The sequence below is a fragment of the Scomber japonicus genome, chromosome 18 (assembly GCF_027409825.1).
Source record: "Scomber japonicus isolate fScoJap1 chromosome 18, fScoJap1.pri, whole genome shotgun sequence".
NCBI lineage: Eukaryota > Metazoa > Chordata > Actinopteri > Scombriformes > Scombridae > Scomber > Scomber japonicus.
This window is the reverse complement of record NC_070595.1, coordinates 27,772,140-27,785,890: the sequence shown is the minus strand read 5'-3', so window position 1 is coordinate 27,785,890 and position 13,751 is coordinate 27,772,140. Positions and strand designations below refer to the sequence as shown.

Here is a 13,751-nt window from a genome sequence, read left to right as displayed (position 1 = left end):
TGATTAAAAAAAAAGTCAAATATATGAAATTAGGCTTCAAAGTTGTGTAAAAATAAGCCTCTTTCTCCGCTAGCAAACGCTGAAGCCCCGCCCCCTATCATGTGTCACCTGTCAATCAAAGAGAAAGAAAGACAGAAGGAGGGAGGGAGGAGGGAAGGAAGGACAGACGGAATGAATTAAGGAAAGGAAGGAAGGAAGGAAGGGGGGAAGGAGGGAAGGAAAAGAGGAAGGGAGGAAGGAAGAGAGGAAGGGAGGAAGGAAGAAAGGAAGGAGGGAAGGAAAAAAGGAAGGGAGGAAGGAAGGAAGGAAGGAAGGAAGGAAAAGAGGAAGGGAGAAACTGTCAATTTGACCCGGGAGGACGAGGCGAAGGTTCAGTACCTCGTTGAAAGGTTCCCGACCCTGTTTGCGGACTCTTTTCTTACCTCTGCTGTGGTGCGTCTCTCCGTTGGTCAGGCCGTTGATCGGTGGCCGGGGGCAACCGGGCCTCGACACTCTGAAGAGCAGCGAGTACGACTTGACCATGTGAGAGTTGCTGGGTTCGAACTCGCTGCTGGGGACGAGCAGAGAGGGGAGGGAACCCGGCTTGGCCTGGACTCCGGCGCTAGCGTCCGGGTTGAGAGGAACCTGCTTCTTCCCCGTCGGGACTTGTTTTACTGGACAGCTCACATCCTGGACGGGGATGAAAAAAAAAAGAAAACCCTGAACGACAGATAAACTGAAACATTTTAGAGAAGCTTCAGAGATATTTCTTCTTTCAATTAATAAATACAGTCCAATGTGACCTCATGTGGGTCAGGAGGAGGGATGAGAGGATGTAAGGAAGGAAAAGAAGACATGAAGGAAGGAAGGAAAGAAGGAAAAGAAGAAGGGAGGAAGGACAAAAGGAGGGAAGGGAGGATGTAAGGAAGGAAAAGAAGACAGGGAGGAAGGAAGGAAGGAAGGAAGGAAAAGAAGACATGAAGGAAGGTAAAGAAGACATGAAGGAAAAAAGGAAGGAAGGAAAAGAAGACATGAAGGAATGAAGGAAGGAAGGAAAAGAAGACATGAAGGAAGGTAAAGAAGACATGAAGGAAGGAAGGAAGGAAGGAAAAGAGGAAGGGAGGAAGGAAGAAAGGAGGGAAGGGAGGATGTAAGGAAGAAAAAGAAGACATGACGGAAGGAAGAAAGGGAGGAAGGAAGGAGGGAAGGAAAAGAGGAAGGGAGGAGGGAAGGACAGAAGGAAAGAAGGAAGGAAGGAAAAGAAGACATGAAGGAAGGTAAAGAAGACATGAAGGAAAGAAGGAAGGAAGGAAAAGAAGACATGAAGGAAAGAAGGAAGGAAGGAAAAGAAGACATGAAGGAAGGTAAAGAAGACATGAAGGAAGGTAAAGAAGGAAGGAAGGAAGGAAGGATTGCTGTTTTACTGGACAGCTCACATCCTGGACGGGATAAAAAAAATTTAAAAAAACTGAACGACAGATAAACTGAAACCTTTTAGAGAAGCTTCAGAGATATTTCTTCTTTCAATTAAGAGAAAGAAGTGTAAAACCTATTTTCATTCATAAATACAGTCCAATGTGACCTCATGTGGGTCAGACCATTAAAAACAAGGAAGAAAGGAGGGATGAGAGGATGTAAGGAAGGAAGGAAGGAAGGAAGGAAGGAAAAGAAGACATGAAGGAAGGAAGGAAGAAATGAGGGAAGGACAGAAGGAAGGAAGGAAGACATGAAGGACAGAAGGAAGGAAGGAAGGAAGAAAGGAGGGAAGGGAGGATGTAAGGACGGAAGGAAGGAAAAGAAGACATGAAGGAATGAAGGAAGGTAAAGAAGACATGAAGGAAGGAAGGATGGAAGGAAGGAAGGAAGGAAGGAAGAAAAGAGACAAGGAAGGAAGGTAAAGAGGGAAGGAAGGAAAAGAGGAAGGGAGGAAGGAAGAAAGAAAGGATGGAAGGAAGGAAGGGAGAATGGAAAAGACATGAAGGAATGAAGGAAGGTAAAGAAGACATGAAGGAAGGAAGGAAAAGAAGACATGAAGGAAAAGAAGACATGAAGGAAGGAAGGAAGGACGGAAGGAAGGAAAAGAAGACATGAAGGAAGGAAGGAAGGAGGGAAGGAAGGAAGGAAGGGAGGAAGGATTACCTTTCTTTTCTTGTGGCAGACTTTGACCAGCAGCACCTCCAGAGAAACTGAGTTCTGCTCGTTCTCACAGTCCTGAGACGGCTTTCCTGCAAAGAAAAAAATAAATAAAATAAAAAAATCCCCCCATAAAACACAGACAAGGAGACAAGGAGACAAGGAGACAAGGACATGAAGGAAGTGTGAAGTCTTTTTTAAACTTACCAGCTTTATGAAAGAAGCCAGTAAAGGTGAGCTGCAGATTAGAGGCCAAACTGTAGAGGGAGAAAACAGAGGCGTCAAACTCATCTTCATTCAATCTGATCTGATGTGGGCCGGATCATTAAAAAGATGGAGGGAAAGGTAGGAAAGACTTCTTCCCTCCCTTCCTTCCTTCTTCCTCCCTCCCTTCCTCGCTCCTTTCCCTCTTCCTCCCTTCTTCCTCCCTCCCTTCCTCCTCTCTTTCTCCCTCCTTCTTCTTCCCTCCCTCATTTCCTCCTTCCTCCCTCCCTTCTTCCTCCCTCCTTTCCTTCTTTCTTCCTCCCTCCCTTCCTCCTCCCTTCTTCCTCCCTCCCTTCCTCCTCTCTTTCTCCCTCCTTCTTCTTCCCTTCCTTCCTTCCTTCCTTCCTTCCTTCCTTCCTTCCTCCCTCCTTTCCTTCCTTCCTTCCTTCCTCCCTCCCTCCCTCCTTTCCTTCCTTCTTCCGCTCTCCCTCCTTTCCTTCCTTCTTCCTCCCTTTCTCCCTCCTTTCCTTCCTTCTTCCTCCTTTGGTGAGATCTTCAGGTGTTTCTATATTTGGGGAAATGTGCTCATTGTGATAGTTAGATAATAATAATACTGTTTATAGTGGAGGGGGGGGTTAGGGTTAGGGTGGGGGGGGGGTACCTGTGAGTCTCCTGTTCGCCCCTCATTTTCTCCACTTTGAACAGCAGACTGTCGACTCTCGAGCTTTTCCTGCACACGAAAAGAGACAGACAGCAGCTTTAAGAGAAGCTTTATCATTCATAGATTCAGTCCGATGTGTGAGTCACACCATTAAAAACATGGAAGAAAGGAGGGATGAGAGGATGTAAAGAAGGAAGGAAGGAAGGGCGGGAGGGAGGAAGGAAGGACGAAGGAAAAGAACACATGAAGGATGGAAGGAGGGGAGTAAGGAAAAGACATGAAGGAGGATAGATAGATGGAAGGAAGGAAGGAAGGAAGGAAGGAAGGAAGGAAGGAAGGAAAAGAAGACATGAAGGAAAGAAGGAAGGAAGGAAAAGAAGGCATGAAGGAAAGAAGGAAGGAAAAGAAGACATAAAGGAAGGAAGGAAGGAAGGAAGGAAGGAAGGAAGGAAGGAAAAGAAGACATGAAGGAAAGAAGGAAGGAAGGAAGGAAAGAAGTAAGGAAAAGAAGACATAAAGGAAGGATAGAAAAAAGGATGTAAGGAAAGAAGGAAGGAAGGAAGGAAAGAAGGAAGGAAGGAAGGAAGGAAGGAAAATAAGACATGAAGGACAGAAAGAAGGAAGGAAAAGACATGAAGGAAGGAAGGAAGGAAAAGAAGACATGAAGGAAGGAAGGAAGGAAGGAAGGCAGGAAAAGAAGACATGAAGGAAGGAAGGAAAGACTTGAGATCCAGCTCAGTAAATAAGCTTTTAGTAAAAAACTTTTTCAAAGGTTTCATATGTGTAATCTCCTTCCTGTTTCCTGTTTCCCAGTCTCTCTGGTTTTTACTTCACGCTCCGTTAATGGTTAACACATAAGCAGCAGCTCAGGTTGAAAGTGAAACTACCTCAAAATTCGTCATCGTCGTAGAGAAGAGAAGAAAAAAGAAAAGAAAAAAAAGAAAAGAAAAGAAAAGAAAGAGCTTGTTTCAGATTTAGATGAAAGTAGAATTTACCTTTTAAGTAAGAGAGAGAGAGAGAGAGAGAGAGAGAGAGAGAGAGAGAGAGAGAGGAGAGAGAGAGAGAGAGAGAGAGAGAGAGAGAGAGAGAGAGAGAGAGAGAGAGAGAGATAGATAGATAGATAGATAGATAGATAGATAGATAGATAGATAGATGATAGATAGATGGATGGAGAGATAGATAGAGAGATAGATGGAGAGATGGAGAGATAGAAATAGATATAGATTGATAGAGAGAGAGATAGATAGATAGAGAGATATAGAGATAGACAGAGAGATGGATAGATGATAGATAGAGAGATAGATAGATGGATAGAGAGATGGATAGATGGATAGATAGATAGTTACAAACAGCAGAAGATGTTTGATTTACAGTTAAAACATTTCGCTTCCTGTCTAAGCTTTTCAAAATAAAAGCTAACCGTCATGGTAACCAGCTCAGCTCTAATACCTCTGCACATTTCTTGCTGTGTGTGTTGCGTTAAGCGGCAGATAAAAGGCTGCTGCTGGGAGAGAAAATGAATTATAAGCCGAATGTCCAATAAATGCAGCATGTTTCTAAAGTTTAAAAAAAAAAAAAAGTTTTAATAATCGGGATTTCAATTTTGACCCAAATAATCGTGATTACAAGCAGCCCTAGTGTATCTGCGTGGCTCGAATGACGATTTAACCCTCCTGTTGTCCTTGAGTGAAGGAAGGAAGGGAGGGAAGAAGGAAGGAAGGAAGGAAAGGAGGGAGGATGGAGGGAGGGAAGAAGGAAGAAAAGGAGGGAAGGAGGGAGGAAGGAAGAAGGAAGGAGGTAGGGAGGAAGGAGGGAAGGACAGAAGGAAGGAAAGGAAAGAAGGAAGGAAGGAAAGGAGGGAAATAAAGAAAGGAAGAAGAAGGGAGGGAGGGAGGGAGGAAAGAAAGAGAGAAGGAGGGAAGGAAGGAAAGGAGGGAGGAAGGACGGAAGGAAGGAAGGGAGGGAAGAAGGAAGGAAAGGAGGGAGGAGGGAGGGAGGGAGGGAGGGAGGGAAGAAGGAAGAAAAGAAGGGAAGGGAAGGAGGGAGGAAGGAGGGAGGAAGGAAGAAGGAAGGAGGTAGGGAGGAAGGAGGGAAGGAAGGAAAGAAAGGAGGGAAATAAAGGAAGGAGGAAGGAAGAAGGAAGGAGGGAGGGAGGAAAGAAGGAGAGAAGGAGGGATGGAAGAAAAGGAGGAAGGAAGGAAGGGAGTAAGGACAGATGGAAGGAAGGAAAGAAGGACAGAAGGACAGAAGGAAGAAAGGAAGGACAGAAGGGAGGAATAAAGGATATAATATGAGCTGCAGTGCTGGCATCAATGTGATTACCTTCTCCTTAGATTTGAACTCTGACACTTATTTGAATGCAGAACTAAAAGCAGTCGTGTGTGTGTGTGTGTGTGTGTCTGTCTCTCTGTGTGTGTGTGTGTGTGTGTGTGTGTGTCTGTCTCTGTGTGTGTGTGTGTGTGTGTGTGTGTGTGTGTGTGAAGCGTCTGTATGCAAAGCAGCCTAACTGAAAACTTCCCTCTCGTATCTGAGCTGTAACTGATCCAGCCTGCCCCCACCTACAGCGGCTGACACGTCGGTTAACTTTCACTCAAGATAACAGTTGACCTGTTTTTTTTTTCTTTCTCCCCCCCCCCCCCCCCTCCCTCCTCTCCCCCTTTTTTTTTTTTTTTTTTTGAGAGATGAAAACTATTTAAAAAACACCAGATTTCAATCCGGCAAGTTATGACACACACAAACAGAAAAAAAAAAAAAAAAAGGAAAAAGGAAGTTGTAAGATGAGCTGAGTGAGAGCGTCAAAATAAATCTGAACACATATAAAACACCACATTTAAATTTAAAAAGATGGATTTTATTTTGTAGGGTTTTTTTTTTTTTTTTTTTTTTTACCTTTTGGTGTTATTCCTTGAGTTTCTGTGGGACATGTAGGTGAGTGTCCTGTGCAAGAATATAGGCTGAAAAGTAACAAGAAAGAAGGAAGAGGAGGAAATGGTTAATCTTATCTTTAAAAAAAAAAAAAAAAAAAAAGGGTGGCAAGTTTAATCATGTGACTTTATCAAAAAAAAAAAAAAAAGGCGACACTCACAGCGATTAAGTTCCTGGTGCGGAGGAACCTGTAGATTTGTGTTGGCTCTGTGAATGAATACAGATGTTGCGTCATCATCGTCATCATCATCATCATCATCATCATCATCATCATCACACTACTTCAGGTATTACTCAACATTTATCACGGAGAGTCATTTCACGTTCGTGTTTTTTACTTCCTACTTGTGACGGCATTGACTTTTAACTCTTTAAGTCTTTATAGGACAGGAAGGACAGAAGGAAGGAAGGGAAGGAAGGACGAAGGAAAGAAGGAAGGAAGGAAGGAAGGTAGGTAGGGGGGAGGAAAGAAAGAGAGAAGGAGGGAGGGAGGAAGGGAAGAAAGAAGGAAGGAAGGAAGAAGAAAGGGGGATGGAGGAAGGAAAGAAGGAAGGGAGGAGAGAAGGAGGGAAGGAGGAAGGACAGATGGAAGTAAGGAAAGGAAGGAAGGAAGGAAGGAAAGAAGGAAGGGAGGAGAGAAGGAAAGAAGGAAGGGAGGAGAGAAGGAGAGAGGGAGGAAGAACAGATGGAAGGAAGGAAAGGAAGGAAGGATGGAGGAAATAAGGAACGAGGGAGGAAGGGAAGAAAGAAGGCAGGGAGGGAGGAAGGAAGGAAGGAAAGTAGGTAGGAAGGAAGGAAGGATATTTTGGGATATTTACAGACGTTACCAAATATAATTATTTGCCCAATAAAGGGTTAAGTCTTTTTTATCATTATAAAAAAAAGCAACAATGCTGCAAAAAAAATAAAAATAAAAAAAAAATCTACCTGAGCCCCCCCAAAAAAATAAATTCACCTTGATTGTTAAATATGCAACAAAACCCAACAAGTAATGAAAGCCCTGCAGCATGTATATAAGCAGCAGTAAATGTGCATTATAAGAATTAAGCATGTAGAAAGTAGTAGTAAAAAAAATAAAAAGCATGATGATGAAAGAGTGCAAGCAGGTCAAACTTATACAGCGGTTAAAAAAAAAAAAGAAAGATGTCAGCATTCACTACTTTGCAGCCTCTCTCCTCTCTCACTTTTAACACATGGATGCATATTTATATATAATGTTTAAATAAGGCAAGTAAAAGCGTGTAAACTCATCTCGATTGTAAAATATGCATCAATAGAAAAGCATGCAGCTGCTACAAGTAATGAAAGCCCTGCAGCATGTATATAAGTAACAGTAAATGTGCATTATAAGCATTAAGCAACATAAACAAGTGTGCAGAAGTAGTTAAAAAAAAAAGAGTGCAAGCAGGTCAAACTTATATAGCTGTTAAAAGAAAAAAGAAAGATGTCAGCATTCACTACTTTGCAGCCTCTCTCCTCTCTCACTTGTAATTTTTTACTTTTTTACTTGTGACAGCATTGACTTTAAACTCTTTAAGTCATTTTTATCAATAAAAAAACAACCATTTTTGTATCATTAAAAGTAAAAATGTGCATTATAAGCATTAAGCAATATGAAAAAAGTGTGCAGAAGTAGTTTAAAAAAAAAAAGAGTGCAACCAGGTCAAACTTATACAGCTGTTAAAAAAAAAAGAAAGATGTCAGCATTCACTACTTTGCAGCCTCTCTCCTCTCTGACTTTTAAAATATGTATATTTAGATGAAACGTGCATTATAAGCATTTAGCAATATAAAAAAAGTGTGCAGTGGTAGTTTAAAAAAAAGCATGATGATGAAAGAGTGCAACCAGGTCAAACTTATACAGCTGTTAAAAAAAAAAGACAGATGTCAGCATTCACTACTTTGAAGCCTCTCTTTTAACACACATATATAAATATGTATATTTAGATGAAACAACATCAGTCAAACCAACATCAATATGAAAAAGCATGCAGCTGCTACAAGTTATGACAGCTCTGCAGCATGTATAATTAACAGTAAATGTGCATTATAAGCATTAAGTAGCAGTAAGTAAAAAAAAAAGTGTGCAGTAGTAGAAAGAGAAATAGAAAGAGTGCAATCAGATGTCACTACTTTGCAGCCTCTCTCCTCTCTGACTTATAATTTTTACTTTTTTACTTGTGACAGCATTGACTTTAAACTCTTTAAGTCATTTTTATCAATAAAAAAACAACTATTTTTGTATCATTAAAAGTAAAAATGTGCATTTATAAGCATTAAGCAACATTAAAAAAAAGTGTGCAGTAGTAGACAGAGAAATAGAAAGAGTGCAAGCAGATGTCACTACTTTGCAGCCTCTCTAACCCTCTCTGACTTTTAACACATGCATGCATATAAATATACATTTATATTTAAATAAGGCAAGTAAAAACTCGGCGTGTAAACTCACTCTCGAAGGCCTGCAGGAACAACTCGTGGTCGGCTTGTGTGAGTTGCATGTTGGGCTTCTTGGCTGCAGCCTCTGTCGAAGAGGAGGAGGAGGAGGACTGATAGTTTAACCCATTAGCTTTCCCCCCTCCTACCAGCTGCTGACCCCCACCTGAAGAAGAAGAGCTGCTGTGCTTGTGTGGGGCCATTGCACACACACAAACAAAAAACAACCCCACCCCCCCCACCCCCTCCCTCTCCAAAAAAAAACCCCCTCAAAGTATCAGTAAAAAAAGAGAAACTCAGCTCCTTCCTTTGTCAAAACAAAAGGAGCAGCGCTTTAGCAGAAACAGTTTCGATGCTTCATTGTGTGTGTGTGTTTTTTTGTTTGTTTGTTTTTAAACACGTAAAAAAAATTAGCAAAAAAAAAGCAGATTATGTCAGTTTAAATGTTTGTATATTTAACGTAACGGGTGTAAGCTACGAGCCCTATGTTGTGTCGTGTGGGTGCCGGTTTCAGGTAGTGCTCCAGAGGCCGGTGAGCAAGCTAGAAATGCGCGAAACAAGAGAAGAGAAGAGAGCAAGGTAAAAAAAAAAAAAAAAAAAAAAAAAGAAGAAGAAGAAGAAGAAGCTAACTTCCGTAGCCGGTTAGCTTTGACCCGGCGCTTCAGACTTTCACGATTAAATAAAAGCCTGAAAAGCTTCTGCGTAAACACGACCACTTAAACAAAGATATTAAATACATCCTCGATGGGTTTCCATATCTCACGGTTTCACCAGATAATCCGCATTATTATTTTTGTTTTGTCGCCGAGCGCCGGTTGGTAAGTTGTGTTTAGCGGTAGTGTAAAGACCCACAAAATAAGAGAGGCGTCATCCGGTACGGATTTTCAAAATAAGTTCTATTAACATAAGCTATTCCTTTATTAGACTACATAATGGGGGGGAATTTATTATTTATTATAACAACAGCGAGTGGATTGTTAAAGAATAGTAGAGCATCAATAAGAATGAATAAAAACAATGTGTAGTTCAATTTTACTCATTTAAAAATATATTTAAAACTAAAATACTAGAAAAATATATAAATCAGGTATGAAGAAGAGCAATAATGAAAGTACTGAAACTTTTGGTTGTGTTTGCTTGGATTATTGTTATGTCAAGTCAAGTTTATTTATAAAGCACATTTAAAAACAACCTCAGTTGAGCCAAAGTGCTGTACAGTTATTAAAATACAATATAATCACACACAATATAATAATAAATAAAAACAATAAAGGAATAGTAAGAGCTCAATTTAAAAACTAAAATTAGAATAAAAAGTAAAATAAATAAAAAGTAGGAAGCCGAGGATTATGTGTTCAGATAAGTACGAAAAACAAATTGGATCCTGAACAGTACGAACGGGTTGAGACACTTAAAAAATTAATTAATATTAACAATAATAGTTTTGAATCTCTCTCAAAGATGTGAATATATTTTGTTGCAGATATATTTTTTATTTTATGTATTCGAACATGTTAAAATAACAAAATAAAATGCATAGGCAGCAAAATATAACAACAAAATAGAAATGAGAGCATATTTTCGTAGGCAAACAATAAAATAATAACCATTTAATGTTTTAAAGGGTGAAGGATGAAGTAAGGAACTATCAAATAATCAATTAATAATTAATCATTAATAATCAAATCAAGCCAAAAAATGCTGATATGCTTTACTGTACCAAATCTTATTAGGATGGAAGGAAGGAAGGAAGGAAGGAAGGAGGGAAGGAAGGAAAGGAAGGAAGGAAGGAAGGAGGAAAGAAGGAAGGAAGGAAGGTAGGGGGGAGGAAAGAAAGAGAGAAGGAGGGAGGGAGGAAGGGAAGAAAGAAGGAAGGAAGGAAGAAGAAAGGGGGATGGAGGAAGGAAAGAAGGAAGGGAGGAGAGAAGGAGGGAGGGAGGAAGGACAGATGGAAGTAAGGAAAGGAAGGAAGGAAGGACGGAGGAAGGAAGGAAAGAAGGAAGGGAGGAGAGAAGGAGGGAGGGAGGAAGAACAGATGAAAGGAAGGAAAGGAAGGAAGGACGGAGGAAATAAGGAACGAGGGAGGGAGAAAGGAAAAGAGGAAGGGGAGAAAGAAGGCAGGGAGGAAGGAAGGAAAGGAAGGAAGGAAGGAAAGAAGGAAGGAAGGAAGGATATTTTGGGATATTTTGGGATATTTACAGAAGTTACCAAATATAATTATTTGCCCAATAAAGGGTTAAAATGTTGATGTTTTAATTTCTTTAGGATAGTTGTTCCACAGATGAACTCATTTTATTGTCATACAATGAAGATTATCTCTACCTTCCCCTCAGCTGAAAGATCCCTTGGATAAAGTTCGGTAGCTGTTGATTTTTTAACTCTGTACATGACAAGCAAATCCTTAAACTTTAGTGCTTTTAGTCTGATGATCTACCCAAACCGCTGGATACTGGACCTAAAACTATAAAAACCTCCATGACGGCTCATCTCATGATAGAAAGAGTCATAATTGATCTTGTTTAAAGTTCACGTTGTCCTGTCGGCAGTTTTACAGATGTCTCTTTCACAATGGTACAATGGTGGTCTATGGAGAAAATGTTTTTAGTGATGGATAATGTCATAAAGTAAAAATCCAGATGAGTAATGAATGAATGACAATAATAATATAAGAACAACTTTTATTAATCCTGAGGGAAGTTTAAGTGTCATCTGGCACACATCACACACACACAGTAGAGTAAAATAAGATAGTAAAATAGAAAATGTTGTTATTATACATCGTGCACTGGTAAAATAAAATTATATTAATGACATAGATTTGAAAAAATATAATTGTGCAATGTTAATACTTAAAGTATACCATGAAATATGATTTAAAAAAATTAAATAAGATTAAATAACTATTATCATTATTAAATTTACAGCAGAAACATTGTGCTAATACGTTTCCATGGAAACACATTTAAATTTAAAAGCATTCATTATCAATTACCTTGAGCGGACTTTTAAACTGAAGGCAGAACGAGAGGTGTTTCCGGCTTCCAACTCCGACGTCTTGACCAATGAGGTTTGAAGCGTCCACTGTTTGTGTTGAAAGATCCCGCCTTCTGAGCGCTCTAGCCAATCAGCGCGCCGCCTTATGGAACCGAGCTCTCTCATTGGTGGGAATCATGGCCCGTCTCGTAGTTGAAGCAGGAGATGAAAGCAGAGTCTCATTTGCCGCCTGCAGCTTGGCGACCCAGTTTTTCTTTTTCAAGTTAACCAAAAAAATGTGCTTTAATACAGTTTTAGGTAAAGTCATTTATAATAATGATATAAAGCCTTCAAATGGAAATTAAATCACTCAACTTTCTTAATCCTGTAAAGCCTGAATCATCAAAAAATTGCCAGAAAATTATAATTCTTTGAAACTGGAGTGTTTATTGGACCTTCTGACAAGTTATTTAAAAATTAATTAAATAACACTTTGCATATATGCGTTTTATTTTGTATTTTGCAGTTTATTTTTCATAGCATAACAAAAACATATGAACACAATGTTGTTTAAAGCTCTTATAGGTCCTACATAAAGCTCATATCACCACCTGTTAAACGTTTTATGTATGTTGGTGATACATAATGCATGATGCAAACAGATAAATGAGCTTCTATTCCTGCTGTATGGGAATTAATATAATAAAATAAACTATAAAATATGTAGTACTTGAACACTGCATTGGTTTATCTGTGAACTCCATGTATCTGATCTTATACATCAGGTGGGACATCAGGGAAGAAGGACAGATGGAAGGAAGGAAGAAAAGTAGGAAGGAAGGATGGAAGGAAGGAAAAGAAGGAAGAGAAGGAAGAGAATACAGGAAGGAAGGAAGGAAGGAATGAAAGATGGAAGGAAGGAAGGAAGGAAGGGAAGATTGGAAGGAAGAAATGAAAGATGGAAGGAAGGATGGAAGGGAGGGAAGAAGGACAGATGGAAGGAAGGAAGAAAAGTAGGAAGGAAGGATGGAAGGAAGGAAAAGAAGGAAGAGAAGGAAGAGAATACAGAAAGGAAGGAAGGAAGGAAGGAAGGAAGGAATGAAAGATGGAAGGAAGGAAGGAAGGGAAGATTGGAAGGAAGGAATGAAAGATGGAAGGAAGGAAGGAAGGGAGAGAAGAAGGACAGATGGAAGGAAGGAAGAAAAGTAGGAAGGAAGGATGGAAGGAAGGAAAAGAAGGAAGAGAAGGAAGAGAATACAGGAAGGAAGGAAGGAAGGAATGAAAGATGGAAGGAAGGAAGGAAGGGAAGATTGGAAGGAAGGAATGAAAGATGGAAGGAAGGAAGGAAGGGAGAGAAGAAGGACAGATGGAAGGAAGGAAGAAAAGTAGGAAGGAAGGATGGAAGGAAGGAAAAGAAGGAAGAGAAGGAAGAGAATACAGGAAGGAAGGAAGGAAGGAATGAAAGATGGAAGGAAGGAAGGAAGGAAGGAAGGGAAGATTGGAAGGAAGGAATGAAAGATGGAAGGAAGGAAGGGAGGGAAGAAGGACAGATGGAAGGAAGGAAGAAAAGTAGGAAGGAAGGATGGAAGGAAGGAAAAGAGGAAGAAGGAAACTGGGCCGGATTGGACCTCTCGGCGGGCCGGTTGTGGCCCACGGGCCGCATGTTTGACACCCCTGATGTAGAGGGTTAGGGTTAAACTCAACAGCGTCAAAACTGAGATCCTCCTCTTTGGTGCCAGATCCATCTTAGCTACACCCAACACTTTCTCCATCACCGTCAACAATTCCACTGTTCCTCCATCGCCTCGAAGCCCACATCGGTAATGTGTCTCGGCCTGCATACTTCCATCTACGCAACATCAATCGTCTCCGTCCCTCACTTTACACTAACCTGCACCGCTATCCTTGTCACCATGATTACATCCCATCTGTACTATTGTAACTCTTCTTCTCTTCTTTGGTCTTCCTCGGAAATCTCTTCGTTAAAGACTGTGTAAAGTGAATTCGAACATTTTCTTCTAAACACATTAAAGAGGTCATAAATGTATTTCTAAAAAAAGGTGTAAAAAGCATTTCAACCATTTAGATTTGAATTGTGGAGCTAGGCTTCACAAACTGTGTTTCAAGATTTCTGTGTTCAGGATTTAGTGATTAGCATAAACCCGGCCCTGCTGCTGTAGAGGTAGAAATACATTCAACACACACTACTACTACTACAGTCTACAGTTAGCCAGTTAGCTGAGTTAGCTGCCGAGCTAGCAGCTGAGTTAGCCGCCGAGCTAGCAGCTGAGTTAGCAGCAGAAAGTTCTCAGACCTAGCGTCCATATTTCTGGTAGAGGTGGTGACTTTGATTGACAGGTGACACTTGGTAGGGGGCGGGGCTTCAGCGTTTGGTAGCAGAGAAAGAGGCTGATTTTTACACAACTTTGAAGCCTAATTTCAT

General features: G+C 40.5%; 1 protein-coding gene across 1 annotated transcript in view; it reads right to left on the bottom strand.

The window, feature by feature from the left end:
• Positions 1–8,538, bottom strand: part of LOC128378578 (polycomb protein suz12-B-like) — a 33,497-nt gene extending 24,959 nt beyond the window's left edge. Inside the window, exons 1-7 of the mRNA XM_053338145.1 lie at positions 8,352–8,538; positions 6,063–6,109; positions 5,867–5,931; positions 2,978–3,046; positions 2,320–2,369; positions 2,119–2,204; positions 423–669 (exon numbers count right to left, since the gene is read on the bottom strand). Coding sequence (XP_053194120.1) covers positions 423–669; positions 2,119–2,204; positions 2,320–2,369; positions 2,978–3,046; positions 5,867–5,931; positions 6,063–6,109; positions 8,352–8,538 — 751 coding nt within the window. The remainder of the gene's footprint in view (positions 1–422; positions 670–2,118; positions 2,205–2,319; positions 2,370–2,977; positions 3,047–5,866; positions 5,932–6,062; positions 6,110–8,351) is intronic.
• Between the last annotated feature and the right edge of the window lie 5,213 nt (positions 8,539–13,751).